Genomic DNA, 24,460 nt, shown 5'->3' with positions numbered 1-24,460 from the left:
CATAGTCATTCTGTCCGACAGCCAAGCGGCCATCAGGGTCTTGTACTCAACGACGACATCTTCCCGGCTGGTGGAGCAGTGCAGAGACGCGCTTAACCGTCTGGGCGGCACGCTCAAGGTAACTCTCCTCTGGGTTCCCGAGCATAGGAACATAGAGGGTAATGAGTGGGCTGACGGATTGGCCAGACAAGGTGTTCCGCTGGCGGCTGTCGGGGGCCGAGTCTACTCGCACTAGCTAGCAACCGCGGGTCTGAGATGGCGAAGGCTTACAAGCTGTGCCAAGTCAAGGAGAATTTGGCCTGCTTATAACATAGCCCGATCACGAGAGCTCCTGTGCCAGACGTGTGCAAATGCATTCAAGATTACGGCGGCCTGCACGGGGCACTGGCCCATAGGGGACCATGCCGCTAGGCTCGGCATAACCTACAACTCGCATTGCCAAAGCTGCGGAGAAAGAAAGGAAGCCCTCATGCACTTTCTCTGCGACTGCCCACCTATGGCTAGAGTCATGCTGCGGACACTGGGTAAACCATTCTTTGGGGACCCCAGGGAGATTTCTAGCTGCAGGGTGGGAGAGCTGCTTTCCTTCGTGAATGCTACGGGCTGGCTCTGAATATCCGAGCCGACTAGACTCTACCTCCCTGCTCCCATAACAACAGTCACGGTCTTAGGAGTTTGTGGCATCAAAACAGCGCACCAAAGCGCTAATTGGGCTCCTCGGGGCGCCCACTGATACCTACCTACCTACCTACGAATTTACGTTTTACGAGCAATAACTCTGTCCATATTGTACCTACAAAAAATAACTTAATGCATTTCATGGTTTTCGAGTTATTTGCGAAAAACAATTGAAAAACATCCAATTTTTTCGAAGTAAAAATTACATGTTTGAATATGAATAACTCGAAAACTATCTTTTGCTTAAAATCGACCATTTAGTATTATTGCGCGGGAGGAGGGCGCCACACCCCTCCGGGAAAGGCGAACATTGGCACTATGCAACTTTTGTTTCTTATACCACCTTCTACCCCTAACCAAAATTTCATGTCAATCCCAAAATTCGGAGGACGCACCCGATTTTCAGCTTTAATGACTAGACTAAGATTGCATAAAATAAATGAATGATTGCAGGGTTGTACAACGAAAGATGCCGGTTTGTGTTTATGATAAAAAATTATTTCTTACGGCAAGGTTTGAGCCTAATATTAGTTTCTGCTTGCACCATTACTATTTCCGTTTATAATTCTTGACGCCAACTAATTGCAGCTCACAACCTGATTAATACTTGAATCCTCCTCCATCGCTTCCCAAACCTTTGTCATTGTGCCTAGATCTCGTTCATCAGTAGCAGTTCGGCAGGACCTACGGACCTACCCTCGGACGTGTCAGTCTATTAGCGCCGATAACCAGCTAAACTCGCGTTGTTGCCGCAGGTCGCAGAAATATCTATCGAAAGGTGGTTCAGAAGCGAATCGGGACCTTCAATTCACGCTGAAAATGAGAGTTTTATAGACGCAGAAAAAGTGCCGGCTCCAGCTCATCACGCAAAGTGCATTGCAGTTTTCTGCTTCGCTCGCTCGTCTCTTGGCAGCCGGTGGATTCGCTCCGCGACCGGGACACCCGGTTTGGTTGGAAAGCGGCATTTTCGTGTCGCGCGAATTAGTTACTTTTCACGGAATTGCGATTCGTTCGAAGAAAGTGCAAAAATTTTCTGTGTTGAATTTGTGGGGATTCGGTGCATTTCGCTATGATCTGTATTCCAAGTGAGGAGTGAGCGAGACGGGCTAGTTTTCAGTCATAGTGCGTTCCGTCTCGCAGTGTTTCGCCGCTCGTTTTGCACGGAATCCGAGTGAAACGCTGAAAAGCCCGAGACGAGACACGGGAGTGTGCCGCTGACATTTTCACGTTGAAACTTGTAAAAATCGAAGTCGTTTTCCGCCCGGGAAAAAGATCTGAAGTCGTTTAAATGTGTAAAGTGGATTCCAAGTTCTACGAGTGCTAGAAAAGACACCCGCTTGCAATTGGCGAAAAATTTTCGCGAAGTGAAAACGCGAGTCTATCGTCTGACAGGCGGCCGGACATTTTGTAGTAACGAGGAGACACCAGAACGCGGAAAAGTCGCCGAACAATTCGGGGAAATGATCGATACCGCCGACTTGCAGGCGTTCCTCGCCACCAAAGTCGAAGGAGGCGCGGTCGCCGTCGACTTATGCAAAATTGGCCAAAGCCACCATCAACAACACGCCGGTAAGTCCGCACGCAATGCAAAACAAAGTTCTGCTCGCCAGACATGCAGAGAGACAGATGCCAGTTTCAGTTCCCAGTTGTAGCTGGAAACGCCGATGCCAAGTGTTGGGCGCTATTGATTATTGGCGATAAAAAGTGTTGCGGCGCTGGCCACTTGGGCCGCGGACAGGCAACAGATCTGTCGGGTCCCCATCCGCCGGCCCGTTAAGGCGTAGCTACACTGCTCAGTGGACCAAGTTTTCCGTGCGTTCCTTACACTCGGGGGTGAATGCCAGCGCATGGAGGATGTAATTCAATTTGCAACTTGTGTCGATGACCTACATCAAGGAATTTACTTCATGTGAGACTTGATATGCTGTAGGTCAATGAGAACTCAGGACGTGTGCACTCGGCGTTGATTGCCCTGCGTCGTCCGCGGAAACGTTCTTCGTTATTTAAATAGACCCCGTCCATCCTCCCTACAGATGTGTCTTTCCCGAACAGAGCAGAATTCCTTCTAAAAGTTGGCAAATTGCTCCAATATATGGCTAGCTTTGCAATTTCTCATCGCTCTGGCATTATTTCAAATAGTTATTTACCCACAGTTATGGAAGGCCCGCCAGGATTAGGCTCTCCATACATGCAAAGGAGGATGTAACTTTTTTTCACCTAATGTATCCGCAAAAGGCCCAATTAGTACTTCCACAAGCAGGACTTGGTGTTGACATAGAGCGGATGAGTGGGCGGTTAAAATGTACAAACTTAAATTATTCAAATAATTAAAACTGGCTTTTTTCATTCGCTGGTGTTATTTATTGGTCTTGCATCACTGTCAACAAGACCAATAAATGACACTAGCGAATAAAAAAAAAACAATTTAGTCGCTAGAAATACTGCGTACACTCAGATAAACTTAACCGACCAAACGCGACCCTTTTGGCATGTCCAGTCTTAGGAGAATATCGTAAGATGCATCTCAGAGGCCGGCGCTAGGATTGATCCCTGTAACGAGGTAAGCTACATCTTCTAACCCTCCAACGTCTCATAGAGCAAGAAGCGGCCTCTGAGGAAATTCCTCAATATCCGCAATTTACGGAATCGAAGATATTTCTTGTCATGAAAACGTTGCGAGGAGTACTACCGGTCGAGATCAACGCTGGGTGCCTCAGCTCCATGTGGATCTCCCTCCTCTAAAAGCGAACTGTCTTGGAAATATGCTCGCGACAGGAGGTGTCGACTAGTCTACTCCTCATGGATTTTTCAAATATTTTCACGCATTGGCACGAGCTTTGCCACTTTCAAAGGGCAAGTAAAAATACCCCCTGCAGGTAAGAATTGAATTCGCCGAGCATTAGGTCTCGCCGATGGAGAAACACATTACTTTGGTATACCATCGGGTGAAAGTGCCTCCTTTTTATTTTTTATAGAGAGGACTACCTCTTCCAGCTCTTTGATAATGAGAAATCCCCGGCGCCTTCACGCTTTTGTCATCAACGCGGAGACTCTCCAAGGTGTGAGCAGCTTGGCGTAGATTGTCCCGAGCTCCACACCGAAATAATCGCAGCACACTTCACCACGCCTGAGCAAATGGGTGTAAACATTTTTTCACTGAATATAGCCATGTGGGGTATCAAATGAAATGGTTGGATTAGTACTTTTCGAAGTAGATATTAGTTTTGATACTCCGTTACGATAGCTGCTCAAAGTTAATACAATAGAATCTCGATAATTCGTATGGTCGAGGGACGGACGAGTTGGTATCAAATATTAGTAGTGCAAAATAAAGAAAATTAATTCTGGGGACCGGCAAATTGGTATGAATTACGTACAGAAAATACGATTTAATATCATCATCATCAATGGCACAACAACCGGTATCCAGTCTAGCCCTGCCTTAATAAGGAATTCCAGACATCCCGGTTTTGCGCCGATATCCACCAATTCGTATCCCTAAAAGCTGTTGTCTGGCGTCCTGACCTACACCATCGCTCCATCTCAGACAGGGTCTGCCTCGTCTTCTTTTTCTATCATAGATATTGCCCTTTAGGCTTTCCGGGCTGGATCATCCTCATCCATACGGATTAAGTGACCCGCCCACCGTACCCTATTGAGCCGAATTTTATCCACAACTTGAGGGTCATGGTATCGCTCATAGATTTCGTCGTTATGTAGGCTACGGAATCGTCCATCCTCATGTAGGGGACCAAAAATTCTTCGGAGAATTCTTCTCTCAAACGCGGCCAAGAGTTCGCAATTTTTCTTACTAACAACAAGTTTTCGAGGAATACATGAAGACTGGCAAGATAATTGTCTTGTACAGTAAGAGTTTTGACCCTATAGTGAGACGTTTCGAGCGGAACAGTTGTAAGCTGAAATAGGCTCTGTTGGTTGCCAACAACCGTGCGCGGATTTCATCAGATGGTACTATACTTGGTGGTGGCAGTATTTGTCAGTCGTCTTCAGTTGACGCGACCTCCAACTCGCCGATGTTCTGGTTGTTCAGTAGTAAAGTACTCAACTCATCGCTCCAATATGCCCATTCTGTCGGAAATCAGATTTCTCCCTCTTTGTTTCGGTAGGATGAGCATCGGTGTGTGTAAGACTTCATCCTGACTTGTTGGTAAAACTTGCACCTGGTGCGGTTGCTGCCTGCACTTTTCGAGTTCATAGAACTTTTGGTTCTCCCAGGCTTCCTTTTTCCGTTTGTGAAGTCGCGTGTGTATGTTTGTGGCCGTATTTATGATAACGTTCTTCGGGTGATTGTGAAGATCATTTGTTCATGCTTCATCTCCAGGATCTCTGTTGACTGCGGTTACTGCGGCATCCATTTCCCTCTTATAGGTGTTGCGGAGGGCTGTGTTGTGGATGGCTTCAGTGTTAACTCTCACCTGAGAGGGGATTCTGGGTGGTGTTGTCATTCGAACTCGGAGCACCATGCCAACGAGATAGTGATCCGAGTCTATATTGGCCCCCCTATGTGTTCTGACATTCATCAAGAATGAGAGGTGAGAGCGTTCGATTAGCACGGGGTCAATTTGGTTGAAAGTGGTCCCGTCTGGAGAGGCCCATGTATGTTTGTGGACCGCTTTCCGCGCAAACCAGGTATTTCCAACAACCATTTCGTGTGACACTGCTAATTGAACGATCCGCAGTCCGTTATCATTTGTATTTTGGTGTAAGCTATGAGAGCCAACGTATCGCCTGAATACGGGCTCCGCCCCTACTTTGGTGTTAAAAGCCCCAAGTATGATTTGGATATCATATCTGAGACAGGCTTCGAGGGTTCGTTCTACTGCCTCATAGAAGGTATCCTTCTCTGACTCTACAGTCTCCTCTGTAGGGGTGTGAACGTTAATGGGGTTTATATTTCTAAATTTTCCTCGCAAGCGCAAAGTGCATAGCCGTTCGCTTATGTTTTCAAAGCCGATAGCAGCAGGTTTAATTTTTTGGCTGACTAAGAAACCTACTCCGAGCACATGGTTTACTGGATGGCCACTATAATATATGGTGCAGCAACTCGTCTCCAGGAAATCGGTCCCTGCCCAACGCATCTCCTGTAACGCTGTTATATTGGGACAGGGTATCGGCTAGCCGCTCAGCAGCTTCATCTCTGTACAGGGAGCGCACGTTTTATCGGAAAATGCGCAAATCGTTATTCCTTTGTCGTTGCCGGGTTCGTCGTTGTGTTTTCTGTCCAGTCCGAGGCTCCTGTTGTGGCTTCGTAACAAGTTGTTTTCCGTGTAGGGTTGTCAGTCCGAGGACCAGTTAGTATAATTTGTCGCGTTTTTAGGCGCGGGAGACTCGCCTTTATCCTTCTCCGTCTGCAGCTTTTCGTTAAGAAAGCTCCCAGCGGTCACCACGTGGAGGTGGAGATAGGGTTTGGTAGTAGAGCTGTTGGTGTTGGTTGACCTTATTTTTAGCATTATTAAAAACGGTTGGAAATTAGAAATTATCATATAAGAGGTTAGAATTAGTACTGTTTTAGTATTAGTTCAAACTTGCCATTCTCGCCCGAATTTAGAAAGTCCTCAGCCGTGCAGATAAAATGCTGATCTCATAATTTACGGGAATAATTGATATACGAGTAAAATTCTAAAGAAGCTACTTTTCTCTGTTCCTTATCAAGGTTTTTTGTAAAACAAAACAAAAAACAATTTCTGTCACATCGAATTTACTCGAAAACGCCTGCACCAATTGTCAATTATATAAGAATATAGTATGTGTGTTCCTTTCCATGCAGCATGTTTAATCTAATAATCATATTTGTGTAAAGGGGGGGGGGGGGGGGCACATGCAACAGAGAGTGTAAAACTTTTTTTCACAGAATAATGTCAATGAAAGGACTCGATTAGTACTTTCATATTGGGTGAAACGCAGAAGAGTGAGGACTCATCATTTGTGTCCAAAAAATAAAACCGGTCTCTTTCTTAGAAACTATTCATCCAAAAAATCTGAAAAAAATCACAATGATGCATCTATATGAAATCTAGGCCTACATCCCGCTCCGATATCTGCACAAATTAAGTTAATAACAGTATCTTACCGTGTTTTGGAAATTATTTGTAAGTACTAAATTTGACATCAGAATAGGCGATAATATAGCACATAATTCTAAAGGCAATTGGATTATTATTAACAAAGTTATAGAAGGTTAAAGTTCCGCATTTCACGTAAATTTATTGCACCCTAAGGCGTGTATGACGTCATCATCACTAAAATTATATGACTGGCGGGGTCCATGGAGACGTTTTAATTTTCCTTTTTTGCCTTTTTTAAGGTTTTGTGTAAATATAATTATAATTTTTAGTAATTGACAGGAAAACCCCCCTTAAGTTCACCCTAGAGTCACAAATTTTGCAGCAATGTAGGCTGCAGCATAGGCCATGATCCTGCCAAATTTGGTGAAAATCGCACTATTACTAACGAAGTTATACTAGGTCAAAACTGTCGCTCCTCTGCAAATTCAAGACTATGAATGTCAATATCACTTGAAAGTGGATATTTTCGCATAATATATACATATTTTACGTGCTACATGCTAATAGGACAAATGCACACTCAAATCTCTTTATAAATGAAATACACAAAACCTTTCATACCTGAAGCGTGTAGCTTCCGGTGTCCCGACTTGTTTAGTTATTTGCATATCAGTGTCAATTGCTCGAGGTAGATATGTGTATGTATACGTATGTACTAATAAAGCCTGGGGGGGAGTAACTAATATATTAGACATGTGTGTACAAAGTTACTAGCAGTTTCTAATTACGTACATAAATTATATATGTATGCTTTGAATTACCCGAAAACCCCGAAGTAAGCAGTTTGACAAAATATGCACAAAAGTGACGGCTTTGACCTATTATAATTCTGTAAGTAATAGTACGTTTTCCACTAAACTTATTCTTTAACTTACTGCAAAAGTAAATTATTCTGGAATAAACTTGTGGGAGAGGGGGGTTCCCAGGGAATTTCTAAAAAATATACTTATAAATAATAAGGCAATATATTAACTTTATTTAAACAGGTATTGAAATGGAGACTATTTTGAGGCCCGGATAAAATGTACATGGACCACCATATTTCTCTTCCGATATTTGGATTGGGTGCTTTCTGAGAACGGGTCCTTGAAGCAACAAGCCCTTTTCAGACCCCTGCACTTCTCCTCTTCGCACACAATGTCAAAACCAATATCGGTTGATTTGAATGTGCATTAGCATTAGTACGTAACATATATATTATGTGAGAATATCCACTTTTAAGTGATATTAACATTCAAAGTCTTGAATTTGCACAGAAGCGACAGCTTAGACCTATTATAACTTTATCCTGTAGCTGCAAAATTTCGTCATTCTAGGGGGAACTGAGGGGGGTTTTCCTGCCAATTACTAAAATTATATGATAGTAATGTACTATTTATTTGAACAGGTGTCAGTATGGAGGGTATTTTGAGGTCTAGGCACCACATAGCGACAGCCTCTTGACTTTTTTCAGATTTTTCGGTTAAGTAGTTTCTGAGAATGGGTCCGTTAAAAAATTGATCACTTTCAATCCCCGCACTCCCCACCTTTCCAACAAATGTCAAAACCAAGACCGGCTTCGAAAAGTTCTAACCAAGACCTTTAATTTGATACCCCACGTGACTATATTTGATGAAAAAAATTTGCACCTCCCTTTTGCATGTGTGGGACCCATTCCTTAAATTCGACGTAAAAGGATGTAACTCGCTATATGCGTGAGCGTTCACAGTTCTCACCCTATCCCTGCATACACCGAATGATCGCGTATTACCAATCTTTCCTTGCTTTCTGAGAAACCTTAGCAAATGTGAAGCATATGTCCAAAAGCGGATAACGTCCTCAGCCCCAAGCATTAAAAAATAATGTTAAATATTTAATCAATTGCCAAACCCTTCTGATTAACTAATGATTGTGATGATGTAATTTTTTATTGTATAACTCCGATGTCAATTGCAGGTGGTAGCAAAAACGCCAAAAGCAACAATGGGAATTTTCGAGTCGCGCTCGACATGGAAGATTGTTTGGATCGATTTTATGGCGGATATTACTCTGGTAAAAATGTTTTTCGAATCCTTACTAATTGGACGATAATTATAATTCTAATCAACTGTAGACTGGGCCTGTGGCGGTCAGTGGAGTCGTGCCTACCAATTTGTACAACTACTTCATACAGCTTTCAAAAATGCTCATGTGGAAATCCATGCCTTCTTCGACGGGTCTTTGAAGAAAAATAAAAAGACTGCATCGGAACGAAATGATTTCCGACAAAAAACTCTTTCGGTATTGTAATTTGCTGTACAGTTTGTGAGTTTTCTAAATTTCTTTTCTGCAGGTTCTTAAACACATTCGAATGATTGCAACGCCTCCGCCAAAAATTTGGTGGTTGCCACCTTCGGGAATTCGTACTACATTAAGAAATGCCTTACGAAGCGTTAATATTCAAGTTGTAAGTAGTTCCATAAGAAACAGTTTGGGTAAATATTGATATTCTTGGCTTCATCTGCAGGCGCAAACTGTAAATGATCACACAATGGAAATCATAGAATATTTCCATGAACAGAAATTAGATGCTATCATAGGTCTCCATCCGGATTACATCATTGCAAACAGTTCTAGGTATTTCAGTTCGCACGATTTGCGATTATCTTACAAAGGAGCCTTAGAAACCAAAGAGTTTATGGTTTCCAAACTACTCTCCACATTGAGTTTAACCGCTGATCACCTGCCCTTCGTCGCTGTTCTTCTTGGAGGATATATTGTTTTAGATGAGGCGAAACTAAAAAGTATTTACGAGAAGTGTAAAATCGATTACAGTCTCGACTTCGAAGCTAGAATTCGACGGATCGCTGAAATCGTCAGGAATTCACCAACCAACGACATAGATGAATTCATCAAACATCTGAATCTTGGCGATTATGAGAAAGATATCAAAGAATCGGTTGAGTACTACCAAAGAAAGGGACAGTTTTCTGGTAAAAAATACCAAGGAGCCAAGAAGCGTGGTAACGATAATCAAAAGCAGGCTTTACCTGAACCTGCGCCGATTGCATCAGAAACAAGTGAAACAGATGAGCTAACTCGCAAGATATTGACCGACGTCAATAATTTGGTTGATGAAGAAGCAGCAGCCGCAGAGCAGAAAGAGGAAGCCGAGAAAGTGGCAAAAAGCAAGACTGAAACTAAAGAAAATTCATCGAAAACAAAATCAACTTTCGTCTACACTCTTCCCGGGGAAGTCATAAAAACTTCCCTTAGTCGTCATCAACGTGGCATCATGGACGCTCGCATTTACCATTTACTAACAAAAAAAGAAATCATACTTCCTCAGATTTTGGAAGACGAGAACTATCGTGAAATACCATCGATTCACTTGTTCTACCGACCAGCAAGGCAAATGATTTATGCTGTTCTTTTCAACCTCTACCACCAAAAATATCTGTGTTCAAAACAAAACATGGGCGACAAAGATAAGAAAAATGAGCGCAAGGAGGCATCGGGTCAGTCCCATAAACTACCCGAAATCCAAATAAGCGAGTGGATTTGGTCGCCACAAAATGAGTATAAACGACCGGATGTCGTCACGGCCCAAGCTCTTCCATGGGCGGTTCCCACTGTTCAACGATTGTGGTTCGGAATGGCGTTTGATGATAAACAACGCAGAATGAGGGCGTTTCTGAGCATAATGAGATCTGACACTCCCTTAATGTTAAATAGGGGTTATGTCCCGCAGCATATGTTAGTGATGGCTTGCGTTTTGCGATACATCGTCACATGCCCAGACAGAACCATATTGACCAGGCAAGAACTAGACGCCTTCCTTGCCACCGCCTTTTCGCCTCAACTACCCATTGTTGAATACACTCAGGAACTAGTGGTGAGTTTGCTTTTGTATTGGTCGAGAGATAACTCTTAGTACATTAACTATTTCCCTGTCAAAGTTACCAGGCGTGCATCTTCGAGGTGTGTATCTGGCGACACTATTTATGCAGGGTGTTGAGACAGCCTCGCTGGCAAACGATTCGTGTGGAGTGCCTCTTCCCTGGACCATGACGAACCCATGGTTATTCTTCGACGGAAAGCTTTTCCATCTTAAACTGAAAATGTCCACATATGTAACAACATTGCGTGAACTCTGTGATGACCATATCGAAATCGTCCTGAAAATTGAACGATTCCGCAAGGCGATTTTAGAAGACGTTGAACATTATCTTTTACCAGCTGCTCATATGGGTAAGTAGGACAAAGTGTTATTCATTTTATGTTTTCATTCCCAACTGGCTCAAATGCAGACCCCATGTATCGACCAGGATTTCTACCACCTCCAGCGATTCCAATTCCTGCTTACAACAACAAAAACGCACTTCATTCCCTTGCAACAGCAGCCAGCTCAAATGGAACAATATTCTACAATGCCCAAGCTCCATACTTTTCCATTTCATCAACTCTTCTTGGCCGCGATGCTATCACTGGAGTTAATACCACTGGAATGAATGCGCGCACCAATATGCGTGGAGCTGCTGGTCAGCAGCGTAACGGTGCAGGGAAACGTAAAGACTATCAGCTCAAAGTAGGCGGTAAGTCGAAACATCAAAAAACTTTCATAATATCCGTAAAACATCCATTTTCCTGCTGTTGTGGATTGAATCGAGCGTATGACCGACTGCCAATCCACCCTAAAAATTGTTTTTGAAAACCGTTGTTTAAAAAATCCGTAGTCCTTTAAATTGATCACACATTTTTCTCATCACTTTGGCAAAGATCACACATTTCCACTAACCATTCATCATCTCTTGTTTATGATTAATTTTGCAAATTATAGGAATAGTTACAGGTTCATGGGCGGCCGGCGGAATTCAAAACCGCTCATTGTTTGGTTCGCCTGCTAATCGTCTAAACACTCGCCTAACCGTCGCTGCTAATCGATTCAATGTAAACAATCGTGGGAAAATGTCAGTCAATGCTCGTTTGCAGAGGAATCAAAATACGAGCACATCAAACATTGCCAATCGAGCAATCGCACGAGTTTATGGAAACAAATTAAACACTCGCAATCGAAATAAGCAGAAACGGAAGGAGAATCGCAAAGGCAAACAACAGGGAAAAAAACAAAACACAAAGGCTGATCAGAAGACTTCACAGAGTGGTGAAAAGTCAGAAATCAAGACTGAAATCGATACAATCGTAGAGAAAGTAAAAAATACTTCGTTAAGGGAGTGCACCGTTGAGCTTCGAAACGGGTAAGCTATAAAAAATCCCATTTATTGATAAAATTTATCCTTCCCAAGTATTTTATTTTAACCAGCAAAAGATGTCTCAACTATTATGTAAATATAGGTATAAATTGGCGAAACCTTTTTTAAAGCTAGCTAACTCTAAGCGTAATTTTCGTTATTCTTCTTTCTAATGTACACAATTCGTTCCGGGTCCTTTGTATTTAATCCCATCAATGACAACAATGACAACGGAGGATTCAATAGCGCATTAAGCCAACTTACACTTACAGTTTACACCAAACTGCCTCCTTTCTGGTTCTCGTTATCGTATTTTTAATCCAGGGTTATTAGCCATGACCAAGAAATCTGCGTGGAAACTAAATGATCTCAGAATCTCCATATAAAATAAACCAGTTCACCGTCGAATACGATAAAAATTTAGAATATTTGTTGCGATCACCATCGCTCCCCTAAACAATGCGTAGTTTGCATCCAGCCGATGACACTTACAGATTGCATTTTTTTTGTAATTTAAGATTATTTTGAAAACTGTCGACTGCTGGCCGCATACACCACCTGTCTTCGGTTTGTCATCATTATAGTCTAACCCGATACCAACTCGAACCAACAGCTACTTCGGCGGACAAATACCCGTGAATGTGGTAATTAGCAGACTTTAAGAAAGGGCGATAGCTCCATTGCTGGCTGCACCATTCATATTATTCGAAAGATCTGTCGCTGTGCAGGCACAGTCATTTTGTTGAATTTAGGGGAATTTGCTTTCTTCACGTTCATATGTACTGAACTTCAATTGGTTGTTTGCCTCAATAATTCTGTTCCATTGGTTCTGCAAAGTAGGTTATTTATGAAAGAATATATTAAATTGGATGTGCTGAATGTAGTGTCGCGTAGAGTAGATGCGGTCGTACTTATATTGCACTAGCGTGGCAGTCAATTGCAAATAACTACATATTTTGACATTTTAACTGGTGAATACAAACCAAAATTAAAAAATCGTAGCATTCTGAGTCCATTATATAGAAATGACTAGCGACACTGCAAAATATGCTCTGCTAGGCAGGGCCGTCGCGTCGCTTTGCTGAATGCTGTATCGCAAAGTGTCACTCAAGTGTGTATTGCTGCCTACACAACCATATAAAGATACTAGCTGACCCGACAGACTTCGTAAAATTTTTCGCTCACTTAGCAGTAAAGTGTCACAATCACAAAATATCAAAAAAAAGAGCGCATTACCTGGAATGTCACTATCGCAAACGATCGCCAAAGTAAAGAAAGTTCTCGCGCACTCATAGATATCGTAACGCAATATCATAATACTTCTTTCCGTGTTCTAAACTGCAACAAGATGGATTGACATATTGGTTGGTTGTCAAATATTATCGTTGCGTTCAGAAATTCAATTTGTAACAAAACTTAATATCTAGTCTAGGTCTAGGTAGTCTAGTTTGGTCTTGAAATATTTATGGAAATTCAGAGTAGGTTTAAACGGTGAGAAGCAAAAATACTAAAAACAGAAATTCTATTTTCCAATACAACATGTTCTGAGCTGTGGAACATTTGATGTCTTTTGTCTTTTTAGAAATAAAAGATTGTCACATGGTTGTCAAATATTTCTAGTAGCGTTAAAAAATTTGTCCGTTTCATAGCTGTAATATGAGGTCCGATGAACACAGTGAGTGATTGAACTTTATTGAATATCTATAAAGTTCAAATTAACTCTAAATTTTATTTAGAAAAAAATGTTTATATGGCAAGAAGAAAAGTGCTGTTTTTATTATTATTTGTTTTTATTTTATTCGAATTTTTATCACCTTTTAAACCTTTCCTAGAGCTCCACGGATATTTCAAAACCAAGATAAGATAAATCCGTTCAGCCGTTCTCGAGTTTTATCGAGACTAACGAAAAGCAAATGATTTTTATATATAAGATTTTGACATCATTTGTTTTCAATTGTAGTCTCCTTTTTATTTATTTATAACTTACTCTTGACAAATGTAAGTTTATCAACGTCCTCCTAGTTGCATTCGCCGGTTGTGATATTTTGTCCATCTCGTATCTGTTTTCTAGTTTGTTCATTACCCCATAATCTTACCTTCTTCGCTGCATCGCCGACATTCACCAAGATTTCTTTGGCGCAGGGGAAGGAGCACGATAAAATATTGATATCATCAACAGACGTTGACTTAAGGAGCAGCGTACGTTTGGATATTTTTATGACTGTGCGCTTGTGAGCTAAATTGAATACCACCCCGCTCCTTGATTTGGACTTGTCATGATTACTGGATTACTGGAGCATAACTTATGTACAACATGTCGGACGTTCGTTTGACGTTGGCGTTAAACTCCCAGCACTTGTTTGACAATGAATACCTAATCTATTATTGAGCAACTTTTTCCCCGTAGGGCTTTATCACTGCATCAATCCGCTCCGCCGGTTCTAACGCCGTCTTACGTTTGTTGATATGTCATTAACCATTTTACTTTCCAGCCCATTGATTATAGGTATTATCTGTTTCCAGTATAGAAACAAGAGGCTGCGCTACTGATTAACCCTGAGTCTATCGAAGTTAAGCCTTTTAATGGGTTTCGCTTTATTTTCCAACAGTGTTGATACGTACCCGATAAGTGGCTATTACTAAATAATAATTAGAGGCCGCTTCTGGGTATTTACGAATATCGAGGATGCTAAAGCACTAACTTATTAAATAAGCACATGGTCGATCTGATTGCAATTTCGGCCATCTGGAGCTACCTATGTTCTTTTGTATATGCACCTATACGAGAACCAACAGATCCCTGCAAGAACGAAGTCAGCGACGAGATCCCTGAAGACTGAATCGTACAAAGCTTCAAGACAATTATGAAAGTCATCTTTATTCATCTTATCCTTTTCTTCAGTAGGAGCATTCACGACTGGCTGCGATTTAAAAACTTTGTTCGTATTCGAAACGCACATAATGCTTCGTTGATTGGTTCGTAACCTATAGTTATTGGATTGATTGGATCGATAACTAATAGCACTCCAAACGATTTTAGGTCCATAGTCTTGCTGCCTAATAACGTCATCTTCTGGATTACTGCAATATTCTGCGGAATCTGTTCGAAGAGGGGGGTATTTAGTGCTCGAAATTTGTATAAGGATCGTACTTTCCTGATCCAAAAAATAGCTCAGTACCCGTTTGCGTATTGGTTCCCGTTGATCCAATCCATTCTGAGACGTGTCTCTGGCTTCGCGGCAATATATCAGGATGATTCTGTAAATTTTCTTATTTCTCCTTTGTCAGGAATTATCAAACTACTGTTGTGTTTGATGGCTAAAAAACATTATGCATTGTTAATTGTCAATACCAGGATGAGAGTGGTATTGTATTGAAGATGTTTGAACGACTCTAGCCTTCGCGACCACTGGCTAAACATTTTAAACCAGTCATTGAAGTTCTGAGAGCGAGAACTGTTTCACTTTTCTGAGCATATATTTTGAGACTTCATTCCCCTAGATTCCACCGTATCAGAACTATCAGTTTCAAGAAGTAATAATTAAACCCTTTCATTTGATAACGCACCTGATCACACTCTCTTTAAAAAATCCATCTTTGGCATGGATTGAATTGGTGATTGTGTTCCTATATGTGTATATTCAGTAAATTGTGAGCCTTAACTAATATAAATATTATTATTAAGAAAAATCACTGAAAACCTTTCGTACCTGAAATTCTGACTTCCGATTCTGAACACATGATATTCAACGAACATCGTGTTGGGATATATAAGAGATCCATTAAATGTAGCGAATCTGTGGTTGATAGAACCGTGAGTGAATGTTTTTCTTTCTCGGCTGTTTGCTGTTTGTACTTTTGCCAAGATTTTCTCCCGTATTTCGAGGCCACTAAATTGGGTTGGGACGGGTTAGTCTTTGAACGCATAAAAAAAAATTAAAGGCATAGTCGATGTAAAAAAACCGGGTTTCATAAGGGTGAAATCACTTTTTTTAATTCTGCTAGAGCTGTAAGTGAGTTTATTGAGAATACAAAAGTCAAAGCAGTCAAGAATCTCCTATCCTCATACCAAAAACTCCGTAAATATTTTGATAGAATCAATGTTACGAATGTTGAAATTATAAAATCGGAGAATAATTAAAACTGAATAACACAAATTACTTTGATATTCAGGAAGTCTTTCAAGTCAACCACGAATCATTCGCTAAGTATCCCTCAGGATACAACCTAATCTGCAAAAACAGGGACGGTGACTTCTCACTAAAGGCATTGGGATTCCACAATCAAATGGAAAAAACCAAACTTTCCGTTTACCTCAGACAGCACATTCGAATAAGCACATCCATCCATCAGTATATCTAGCGCCGTTTACCTCAAACAAGCACAGCCAGCTGTCGCAAACAAAGATACCCTGCCCCAACTTAACAACGACTGAGCAAACCTGGATTTCATTTCTCGTATCCCTCTTTTCTCACGTGCTTTTCCAATGAAGGACTTGTCCGAAGATTTACAGAGACACAAGTCATAGTCGGCGTGGTGTATGGATAGAATAACATATCTCCATATAAAGTAGTTAAATGAACAAACGCAGCGTTATCTAACCTCTCAGTACAATTTGGCGTTTGACATAAAAACCCCAGCAGAGTAAAATAGTCCCCCCACTTTCAATGTCTCCTAAAGGCAGGCCCGGACATTTGTCTATAGTTTTTTTTTAATATGCGTATCCTGTCAATACCTGTCGTTAACATCAAATGTACCGAATTAGATCACCCTAAAGATTTGAATAACATACCAAAAGCGACCTCTAAAATAATGCTCCAAACCAATCGCAAAACTGCAAATTTTTCATCAGTAGAAACTCGAACACCCTACAAAAAAAACCAATTCCCCCTTCAACTAAACTCAAAATCGACCCAATAACTGAATTTATCTTAATTACTTTCACTTCTACTATTGCGAATAATGAAGTTGCAATCAGAATTGTAAGTTACACGAACATTATGCAGAACGCTGCCCACGCCCTTTAAAAAACCAAAACGTGATGAAATCCAAAAATTTAAGACCTCTTACGTGATATGTGAATATTCTGTTCCATCTAGAGCGGCCCCCTTATAACTGATGAGAAATATCGTTTACTCCACACTACTTGAGAAAAGCATCCTTAAGGGAACGTAACGGGTTCAAATTTTGAAGTTTTCATTTTTTTTTTTTTTTTTTTTTTTTTTTTTCAAACAATTTTTTTTTTTTTTTTTTTTTCAAACAATTTTTTTTTTTTTAAAGAAAAAAGACAGATATTTAGATGAAATTTTGCATAAATATTGTCATAATGTTAAAATTTAAAAAAAGAAGGATTTATGAAACTTTCCAGGGCGGATAATCCGAATCATAACCGGTAAAACCAGTTTCCAAAATGTCACACATGCTAACAAAACGAGAATGTGTAACATATCCATATAAAGCAGACGTTCTGAAGAGAAAGGCACGATATAAGAAGTAAGAGTCAAAATGCGACTTTGACCTCGCGCACTATATGCACTGGCGACTCGTTTTTAAAATCGAATATGACTTTCATATTCTTCAAATATACACTTCATTAAACGAGATAAGGCAATCGCATCTGAAAATGTAGGATGACGATTATATGATTACGTAATTACAATCATAATCGCAAGAGCTTGATTATGATTATAATCAAGTAATTATGATTATTATCCGGATGGCCCAAATGATTAGAGCGCTGGGCTGTGGTAGCGGAAGATCACGGGTAAAATCTCACTGGCAGCAGAGGGATTTGATATCGTGATTGAATGTCGGATACCAGTCGACTCAGCTGTGAACGAGTACCTGAGTCAAGTCAGGGTAATAATCTCGAGCGAGCGCAATGCCGACCACATTGCCTCCTACAGTGTACTGTAGTGTACCATTAGGGTCTTGAATGAAGTGCTCTAACACACTTCAAGGCCCTGATCCAATATGGATTGTTGCGCCAACGATTATTATTATTAATTATGATTTTGCCCATGTCTGTTCTCTGTCTGCTTAACAACGATAATAACCAGTTTCTTTCTATCTGCAATGAATTTTGAGAAATTGATTTTTGATCAGCTAGATCGGTAAAATCCCCTATTGTGTTTTTATATCTAATAAAATTGCAATGAAATTTTTATTTCATTTCTTCGCAAACAGGAAAACAATCCTTGCGTCGGATCTAGCCAATTCCATATGTGATGAACTATTGAAGGATGAAGAAGAATCTCCAAAAACTTTGAAAACAGAACAAGTTTCCCCGCCGTCAGTCTCATCGCCGTCAAAACCCAAAGCAGAAACTGTACCGAACGATACAGGAGCCTCAGGTGATTCTACGAAAAATGACGAGTTAAAGCAAGCACCGACGGCGACAAAATCAGCGACATCGGCCGCTAAAAGTGCTACAAACGCTACAGCTCTGACAAAGAAAACGAAAGCGAAGAAGAATGGAACCGCCAATGCTGCCTTAAATAAGACTGTATCTAGTGAAAGCGGAGGCGAAAATGATAATTCCGCTATGAATGCATCCAATAATTCTGAGGTTGAGGAGTTAGGGCAAGGAGACGTAGCCGTTCAAGGTTAAGTATCACTAGGTAATCCTCTTTTTTGGCAGTTTTATTTCTTTTTTTCCACCCCTTGAGAGAGAATGCGTACATGCTATATTGGTAGCGATTGATAATTTACTGAAGTTATGAACTTTTTGATTAGTCGATACGGACTCGTTTTTGCTCTTTTTTTCTTACACGAATACGATTATGAACTATAAAGTAATATCAAAACATATTAGAAAAAGGAAAAATATTAATAATGTTTGTCGTCGCTGATATATCCTTACTCGGAGACAATATTTTTGTTTTTCCCAGATTACATTGAAATATAAAGTTTTTTGATTTAATACACTTTCAACATGATCAGCTGCAACAGCAATTATTGGTTGAATTAATATTAACATTTTGTTAGATACCTTCGCATCATTATTAGGTTTCGCTTCCATTGAATATGCGAATTGGCGAGTAACTGACTTACTTTGAATAAAAACGGAATGTACCTCTGAGTCCCCGTGTGGTCCTTAGCTAATTCTGTTATCGAATATTAACAGCTGCTATTGGGACCGGATCGGGCTTCATTTCTCAAAAATGTAAAATTTCCGAAAAGAAACCAATGCGATGCGAAGGATTGATAACAGAAAATTGAAAACAATTTGTTATAATTACACATTAAAAATTACTATTGAATATTGATTTATATTAACCGTTTATTTTCATAGACATTTAAGATCGTTAAGAGTAAATAACTGAAAGTGTAAGAGTATTATATAATGTACTTGTTACAATTACTAATTCTTTAATCATTTTTACTTTGCACCTTCTATTTTCCTATTCTCTAAATGCTTACTTCTGTTCGTGACCAATGTGTCATCAGATTAACTAAAACAATAAAACCTGATTCAATTCAATATATTGAAATAAAAAAGCCAGACGAAATTCATAGTGCGATAATTCGAATTGCAACAGGAACTATTACATATGTAAACATAGAACAGTTCGCGATCGAATTTAGTTGACACGCTAAAGAGTCATAACTTGAAATAATTCAAAATCACATTACCAGAATGGACAAACCTTGATTGAGTCGACGAAGAAACGAGCAATGATTATTTTTTTGATGGAATTTGCAAAGTGATATTCGTCGTGATCAGTGCGGGACCTGCGAGTAGTCTTGATCACAATTATGCATTTAATGAGGCTAAATATTTTCTCAGCATACTGAATGAGACCAAGTGATTTCGTCATAAAAGTGGCGGGACTGTCGCGGGTTTACCTCCTAGATATGAAGCAAAACCAATTGAAACAAACCATGGACGTGACATTATTAAAACATCAACAAGTGAAAACATCAACAGTAAAGGAATAACGTGCCCTAAGGAAACAAAAGAGTTATACAAATAAATTAACAAAGAAATCTAAAAATAAAACAAAATAATGAAACATTTTTTTATTTTTATAAAAATAAGAAAGTGTTTATGGTCTGTGATGTTATAAATATATTTTTATATATATTTGTTATTATATTGTTAAACGTATTTAAAATGCAAAAGAAAAATATATAACTGACAAATATTTAAGATAATATAAAAGATGAGATAATTCGAACACGAAACGCTTAACTGTGCTATTGAGTGAAATGAAATTTTAAATTTCTCGGACGCGCGAATCAAAAGCTAATTTATGCTCCAATGAGTGTATTGTTGTCCCTATCATAGACTTAACATCATTCGACATGCATATTTACATAAGATATTTAGAGTTGGAATTTAAAATTCCGTTTTACATTTATATGTATCTATTTACATCAAGAGACTTAGTTAAGCGTTTATATAAGATATAATGTTGGTTAATATATTTATTATTGCTAAGAAGAAATAAAAGCGTGATAACACAGCACGTTGAGGTCAAGTAGTTGTAATAAAACGCGATAAATTGCCTCAGCGGGCGATGAAAAGATGAATGTAAGATGACTATTGTTAGGAGCTTTAAGACCGAATCTTAACAAAATGACTGCATCTGCCCAATGAATGAAAAGAAAGAATGATACACAGAATCCACAGCAAAAGTACTAAGTGATAAACTAAAATATTTTCTGTCAAAGTTATACCCGAAGAAAATGAAATCGATCACATGTAAAACATACGAAGAGTATTTTTGGAAGGAAGTAATCTGGTTAGGAAGGACAGGTCTTACCTACATTTTTCTTGAGACGACAAAGTAATTTGATGCGCATGCGTGCCGCGGAGCATGCCATGTAAGCACAAGCAAAGGAGCAAGTAATGTTAACAATTATTCCACATTTTGAAACTGAAGTAACTTGCAAGTAAATGAAACAAGATGTTACTCAAAACGTATATTGAATTGACACAATTTAACGATCCGTTCGAAAAGGTATTTGAGTTAGCCTATGTGCAGCAGACACAGAAATATCTTCTTTTGTTTTCTCAAAGATAACGTTTAATCCAATCACCAGTTTTCATCTAATCAAATATCATACTAATTAATACGCTATGCAGCGTGCATAGCTCTAAATGAACAAGTTTGTGAAGACTAGAGAGCATTTTAACTTGCTGTTTTTAATATGAACACTTTGTGTTGATTTCCACAAAGACAGTAATAGAATGCAACTTGTATTCCCCCGGAGCCGACGTCAAATGAAATCCATGAACATTACAACTAGAAGTGGAGTTTCAATGACTTCAACTCACATATGAAAATTAAAATCCCACGATTAGCCGATTCCCTTGCAAAATGGAGTGCAAACTTTTAAAAAGTAATCTCGCAATTATAAATCTGCAACACATTTACCCACAAGAATTTTCAAAGCCGTTTTAGAACTATTTCTAGTAACTTTATCTGTTTATAATAGTCGCATTGATATATTCATTTCATCGAATTGCTATAAGTGAAGGCGTAATCGGAACAATTTCCCAGAGTTTCTACCTAACGGACAATTTTCGCGCCGCACGGTATATCAGTGTCCGATTTTTTCACATCATTAAACCAAACAAACTCTCCCCAAACGTGAACTTATTGATTCATTAAAAATTAAATCATGTTAGATATGTTTGTCCACATATTCATATTCAACCCGTTTAGGGGTAGGACGCAACTAGACGAGTCTTTTTGTCCGCCTTCAAAAAAAAATTTTTACCACAAAATACAGTGTTTATTCGAAGTTATTGGAAGTTGTGTTGGGCAAACTGCACAACTTCCTGCTTCTTACCACTGAATATTCAATGTCAAAGTTAAGCTATAAATATAAAGGAGGAAGCAAACAGGATATTTTGCTAGCGTTATTTTGTAGGTCCAAGCTTTTTATATTATTTGCCAATCCACTTCGATATTGTTTCAACGACACATGTCTTATTGATTTAAGCACACAGTTTAACTAAATGTTACTATGCATATTGTAATTAACTCGAAAATATATAAACAAAAAGAAAATGTTTTTTATCAAGTAATTTGCATGTAATACATTTATACGTGATTGAAAAAGAGAAAAAGTACATTAAAACGAATAAACATATATTTATATATATATGATTAATATGTAACGGTAATTATGGCGGAAAATTTGGGAGTTTTCTACTTGAAATCTTAGATAAGTGTTGCTACATGAAAAGTTGTTAATTTTACATTGGTTAAGGGAAAAATACAAGGATTCATTGGAAGCGTTCCCTGAAATAGAACGAAGGATTCAACAGTTTATCTGAGTATAGGCAAACCTATTCTGGGCACCGTAAATTTCTTTTGGAATTTCAATTGGATTTTCTCCCTTATCAACGCATAATTTATCACTTTTCGTGGGTATCGAAAATCTACATTTTTTATTTAAACTTTTATGGAGCAAGATCCAAGGGAAGCTGAAGACCGTGAACTTAAAATATCTTATAATTTCAATGAACTCTAATAACAAGAACTTTTCTCTTTTCACACAATGAAAATGCTTATTCAATCGTAAATAAATATTATTCAAACAAGCAATATATATGAAACGATAGTTTGTTGCTTCACGACACTTAGAACGAGTGAACAGTTGATGCGAATAAATCAGTTTGGAAAGTCGCTCTGCGGAGCCAATATGATATGAATATAGAAGGCAAAAGCGAACTTTTGGACACAACATGCATTCATGCAAAATAGAGAGCATTCATTGAAATAGTTTAGCACGAAATTTGCATTTGCTAGAAACTTACGCTATGAAACACTTAAACAAGAAAAACATATAAAAGTAATTATGATAAATAGCTCCGATGTTTAACGTTAATCTTATATATTTAATATTATTTACACGTTTCTATATATAAACTAATAAATAAAGTTTAGAGTTTAATTTCAATGGTGAAAAAAGAATTGCTTGAAATATATAGTCGAAACTATTGAAATTGTTAGAAGGAAATAAAAACTGTTTGGAGCCGCGATGAAAGGGATATGTTGGAAGAAGAAGGTATGGGAGAAATTTCACAGCACATTTTCTGCATAGAAAAACAATTTTTAATGTCCTGATATCATACTCACCCTCTCCCCGTTAAAGAATACCAACCACGAACGGTTTGAATTGGAAAGAAGTAATCAATAATGTACGAAGCTTATGTTTAAAAATAATAAATATATGTATGAAAAATATTATTAAGTAGCTACATATTTTACATTTTTTCTCTTTTTCAAAGTGTAAAGAACACTACAATTAAGGAGCGCGCCCGGTGACGACGACACGACAGATTTGCCTGAGCCACACTGACCCTACCAACCAACAACGACAAAGTATTGCATAATGTGTTTGCAAGATACACGTGTTGAAATCACTGTTATTAAGTCCTATCTGGCTGATGCGAATGCTTGCATCTCCTTTTTCTATCTCAGACAACCCTCTATGGCTGGTTTGACAAATGTCTGTGTCTGCATCAGCAATCAAACAGTCGAATGTGTTTTTGATAAGTATATCTTGAAAATACACCAATCAATATTTTGTTGGTGTTGTTGCCAGTGTGGCTTAAATAAATATGCGTTTTCGTGCCTTTGCCAATGGACGCGCTTCCTAACATTTCAAATTTCCGAATCTTCCGTTTTTGATTTACCCCAATACTACGGTAAACTAGTTTTGGTTTCAGTTTCAAAATTAATCTTAAGAATTTTTCAAACATTGTAATCCTCGAAAATTTCATTTTATTATCTATCGGAGGAAATACACTTCTATGATAAAAATATGTTGAATATTTTGGTGAAAACAGAAACAGGAAAAATATAAATGGAAACATTTCACTTCTATAGAAAAAAAACAAAATTGCGAATTATATAAAACACATTAAAATAAAACCTTAAAACCATTAAAATACATAAATCTAAATGAATATTTACTATCGTATATTAAACATATATGGGCAGTCAGAAATTGTAAAAGATTTGTCATAAAATAAATACAAATGAGAATGTTAAAATTGAAGTTTGTATTTGAAAACATCAATTATATATGGCATACGTGAACGTGTATGTGTGTGTATAGGGGCTCAAGCAAGGACGAGGTAATGGAAGTTACGGAAATGCACAATATCTTCAGCATTATAGTTACGTCGCCAAGTCAGTGTTCCCCCATCCCATGCCCAAGGAAAGTGTTGTCCGAGCCCATCTTGGTATCCAAATTGCCATCACAATCAAAAAGTCATCTTTAGGAAACCTTTCCTGAATTGCATTCAATTGCTCATCGAAAGTCTCTGTTGATGTATAGCACTGCACTATTTAAATGTTCCTCATTCTGGACGAGAATATCCCAGACGGTTACTTGTCCGAAAGTGGTTCCCAACTAATGCAAGGCCCTAGACGTGTGTTAGTGTGTGTGTGTTGGGATGGGGGCATATCCCTTGAGCCCTGACCAAAAAATTATAAACACGAAATTTAAAAAAGTTTATTG

General features: G+C 38.9%; 1 protein-coding gene across 5 annotated transcripts; it reads left to right on the top strand.

Annotated features, from left to right (window-relative positions):
* The first annotated feature begins 1,332 nt into the window (after window positions 1-1,332).
* Window positions 1,333-23,990, top strand: LOC119647225 (constitutive coactivator of PPAR-gamma-like protein 1 homolog). Of its 5 annotated transcripts, XM_038048059.1 has the most exons (10): window positions 1,333-2,247; window positions 8,700-8,795; window positions 8,857-9,023; window positions 9,076-9,189; window positions 9,250-10,617; window positions 10,682-10,973; window positions 11,033-11,317; window positions 11,563-11,980; window positions 18,161-18,594; window positions 18,962-23,990. In XM_038048059.1, the coding sequence occupies exons 1-9, from the start codon at window positions 2,139-2,141 to the stop codon at window positions 18,582-18,584; spliced, it is 3,273 nt and encodes a 1,090-aa protein (XP_037903987.1). In that variant the 5' UTR covers window positions 1,333-2,138; the 3' UTR covers window positions 18,585-18,594; window positions 18,962-23,990. The 5 variants fall into 5 exon arrangements, with proteins under 5 accessions (XP_037903987.1, XP_037903990.1, XP_037903989.1 ...); XM_038048062.1 differs by having other exon boundaries at window positions 11,051-11,317; window positions 18,161-23,990; XM_038048061.1 differs by having other exon boundaries at window positions 11,575-11,980; window positions 18,161-23,990.
* The last annotated feature ends 470 nt before the right edge of the window (window positions 23,991-24,460 follow it).

This window comes from Hermetia illucens, chromosome 1, assembly GCF_905115235.1.
Source record: "Hermetia illucens chromosome 1, iHerIll2.2.curated.20191125, whole genome shotgun sequence".
Classification (NCBI taxonomy): Eukaryota; Metazoa; Arthropoda; class Insecta; order Diptera; family Stratiomyidae; genus Hermetia; species Hermetia illucens.
The sequence above is the reverse complement of the archived record's forward strand: the minus strand, read 5'-3'. Positions and strand labels throughout refer to the sequence as shown.

What these genes read in the sequence shown, in the direction of transcription:
- LOC119647225 (XM_038048059.1), top strand. Translation starts at nt 2,139, where the DNA reads ATGATCGATACCGCCGACTTGCAGGCGTTCCTCGCCACCAAAGTCGAA. An exon ending in TCCGACAAAAAACTCTTTCG is followed by an intron (nt 9,024 to 9,075) that starts GTATTGTAATTT and finishes TCTTTTCTGCAG; the next exon opens with GTTCTTAAACACATTCGAAT. An exon ending in GAAGCGTTAATATTCAAGTT is followed by an intron (nt 9,190 to 9,249) that starts GTAAGTAGTTCC and finishes CTTCATCTGCAG; the next exon opens with GCGCAAACTGTAAATGATCA.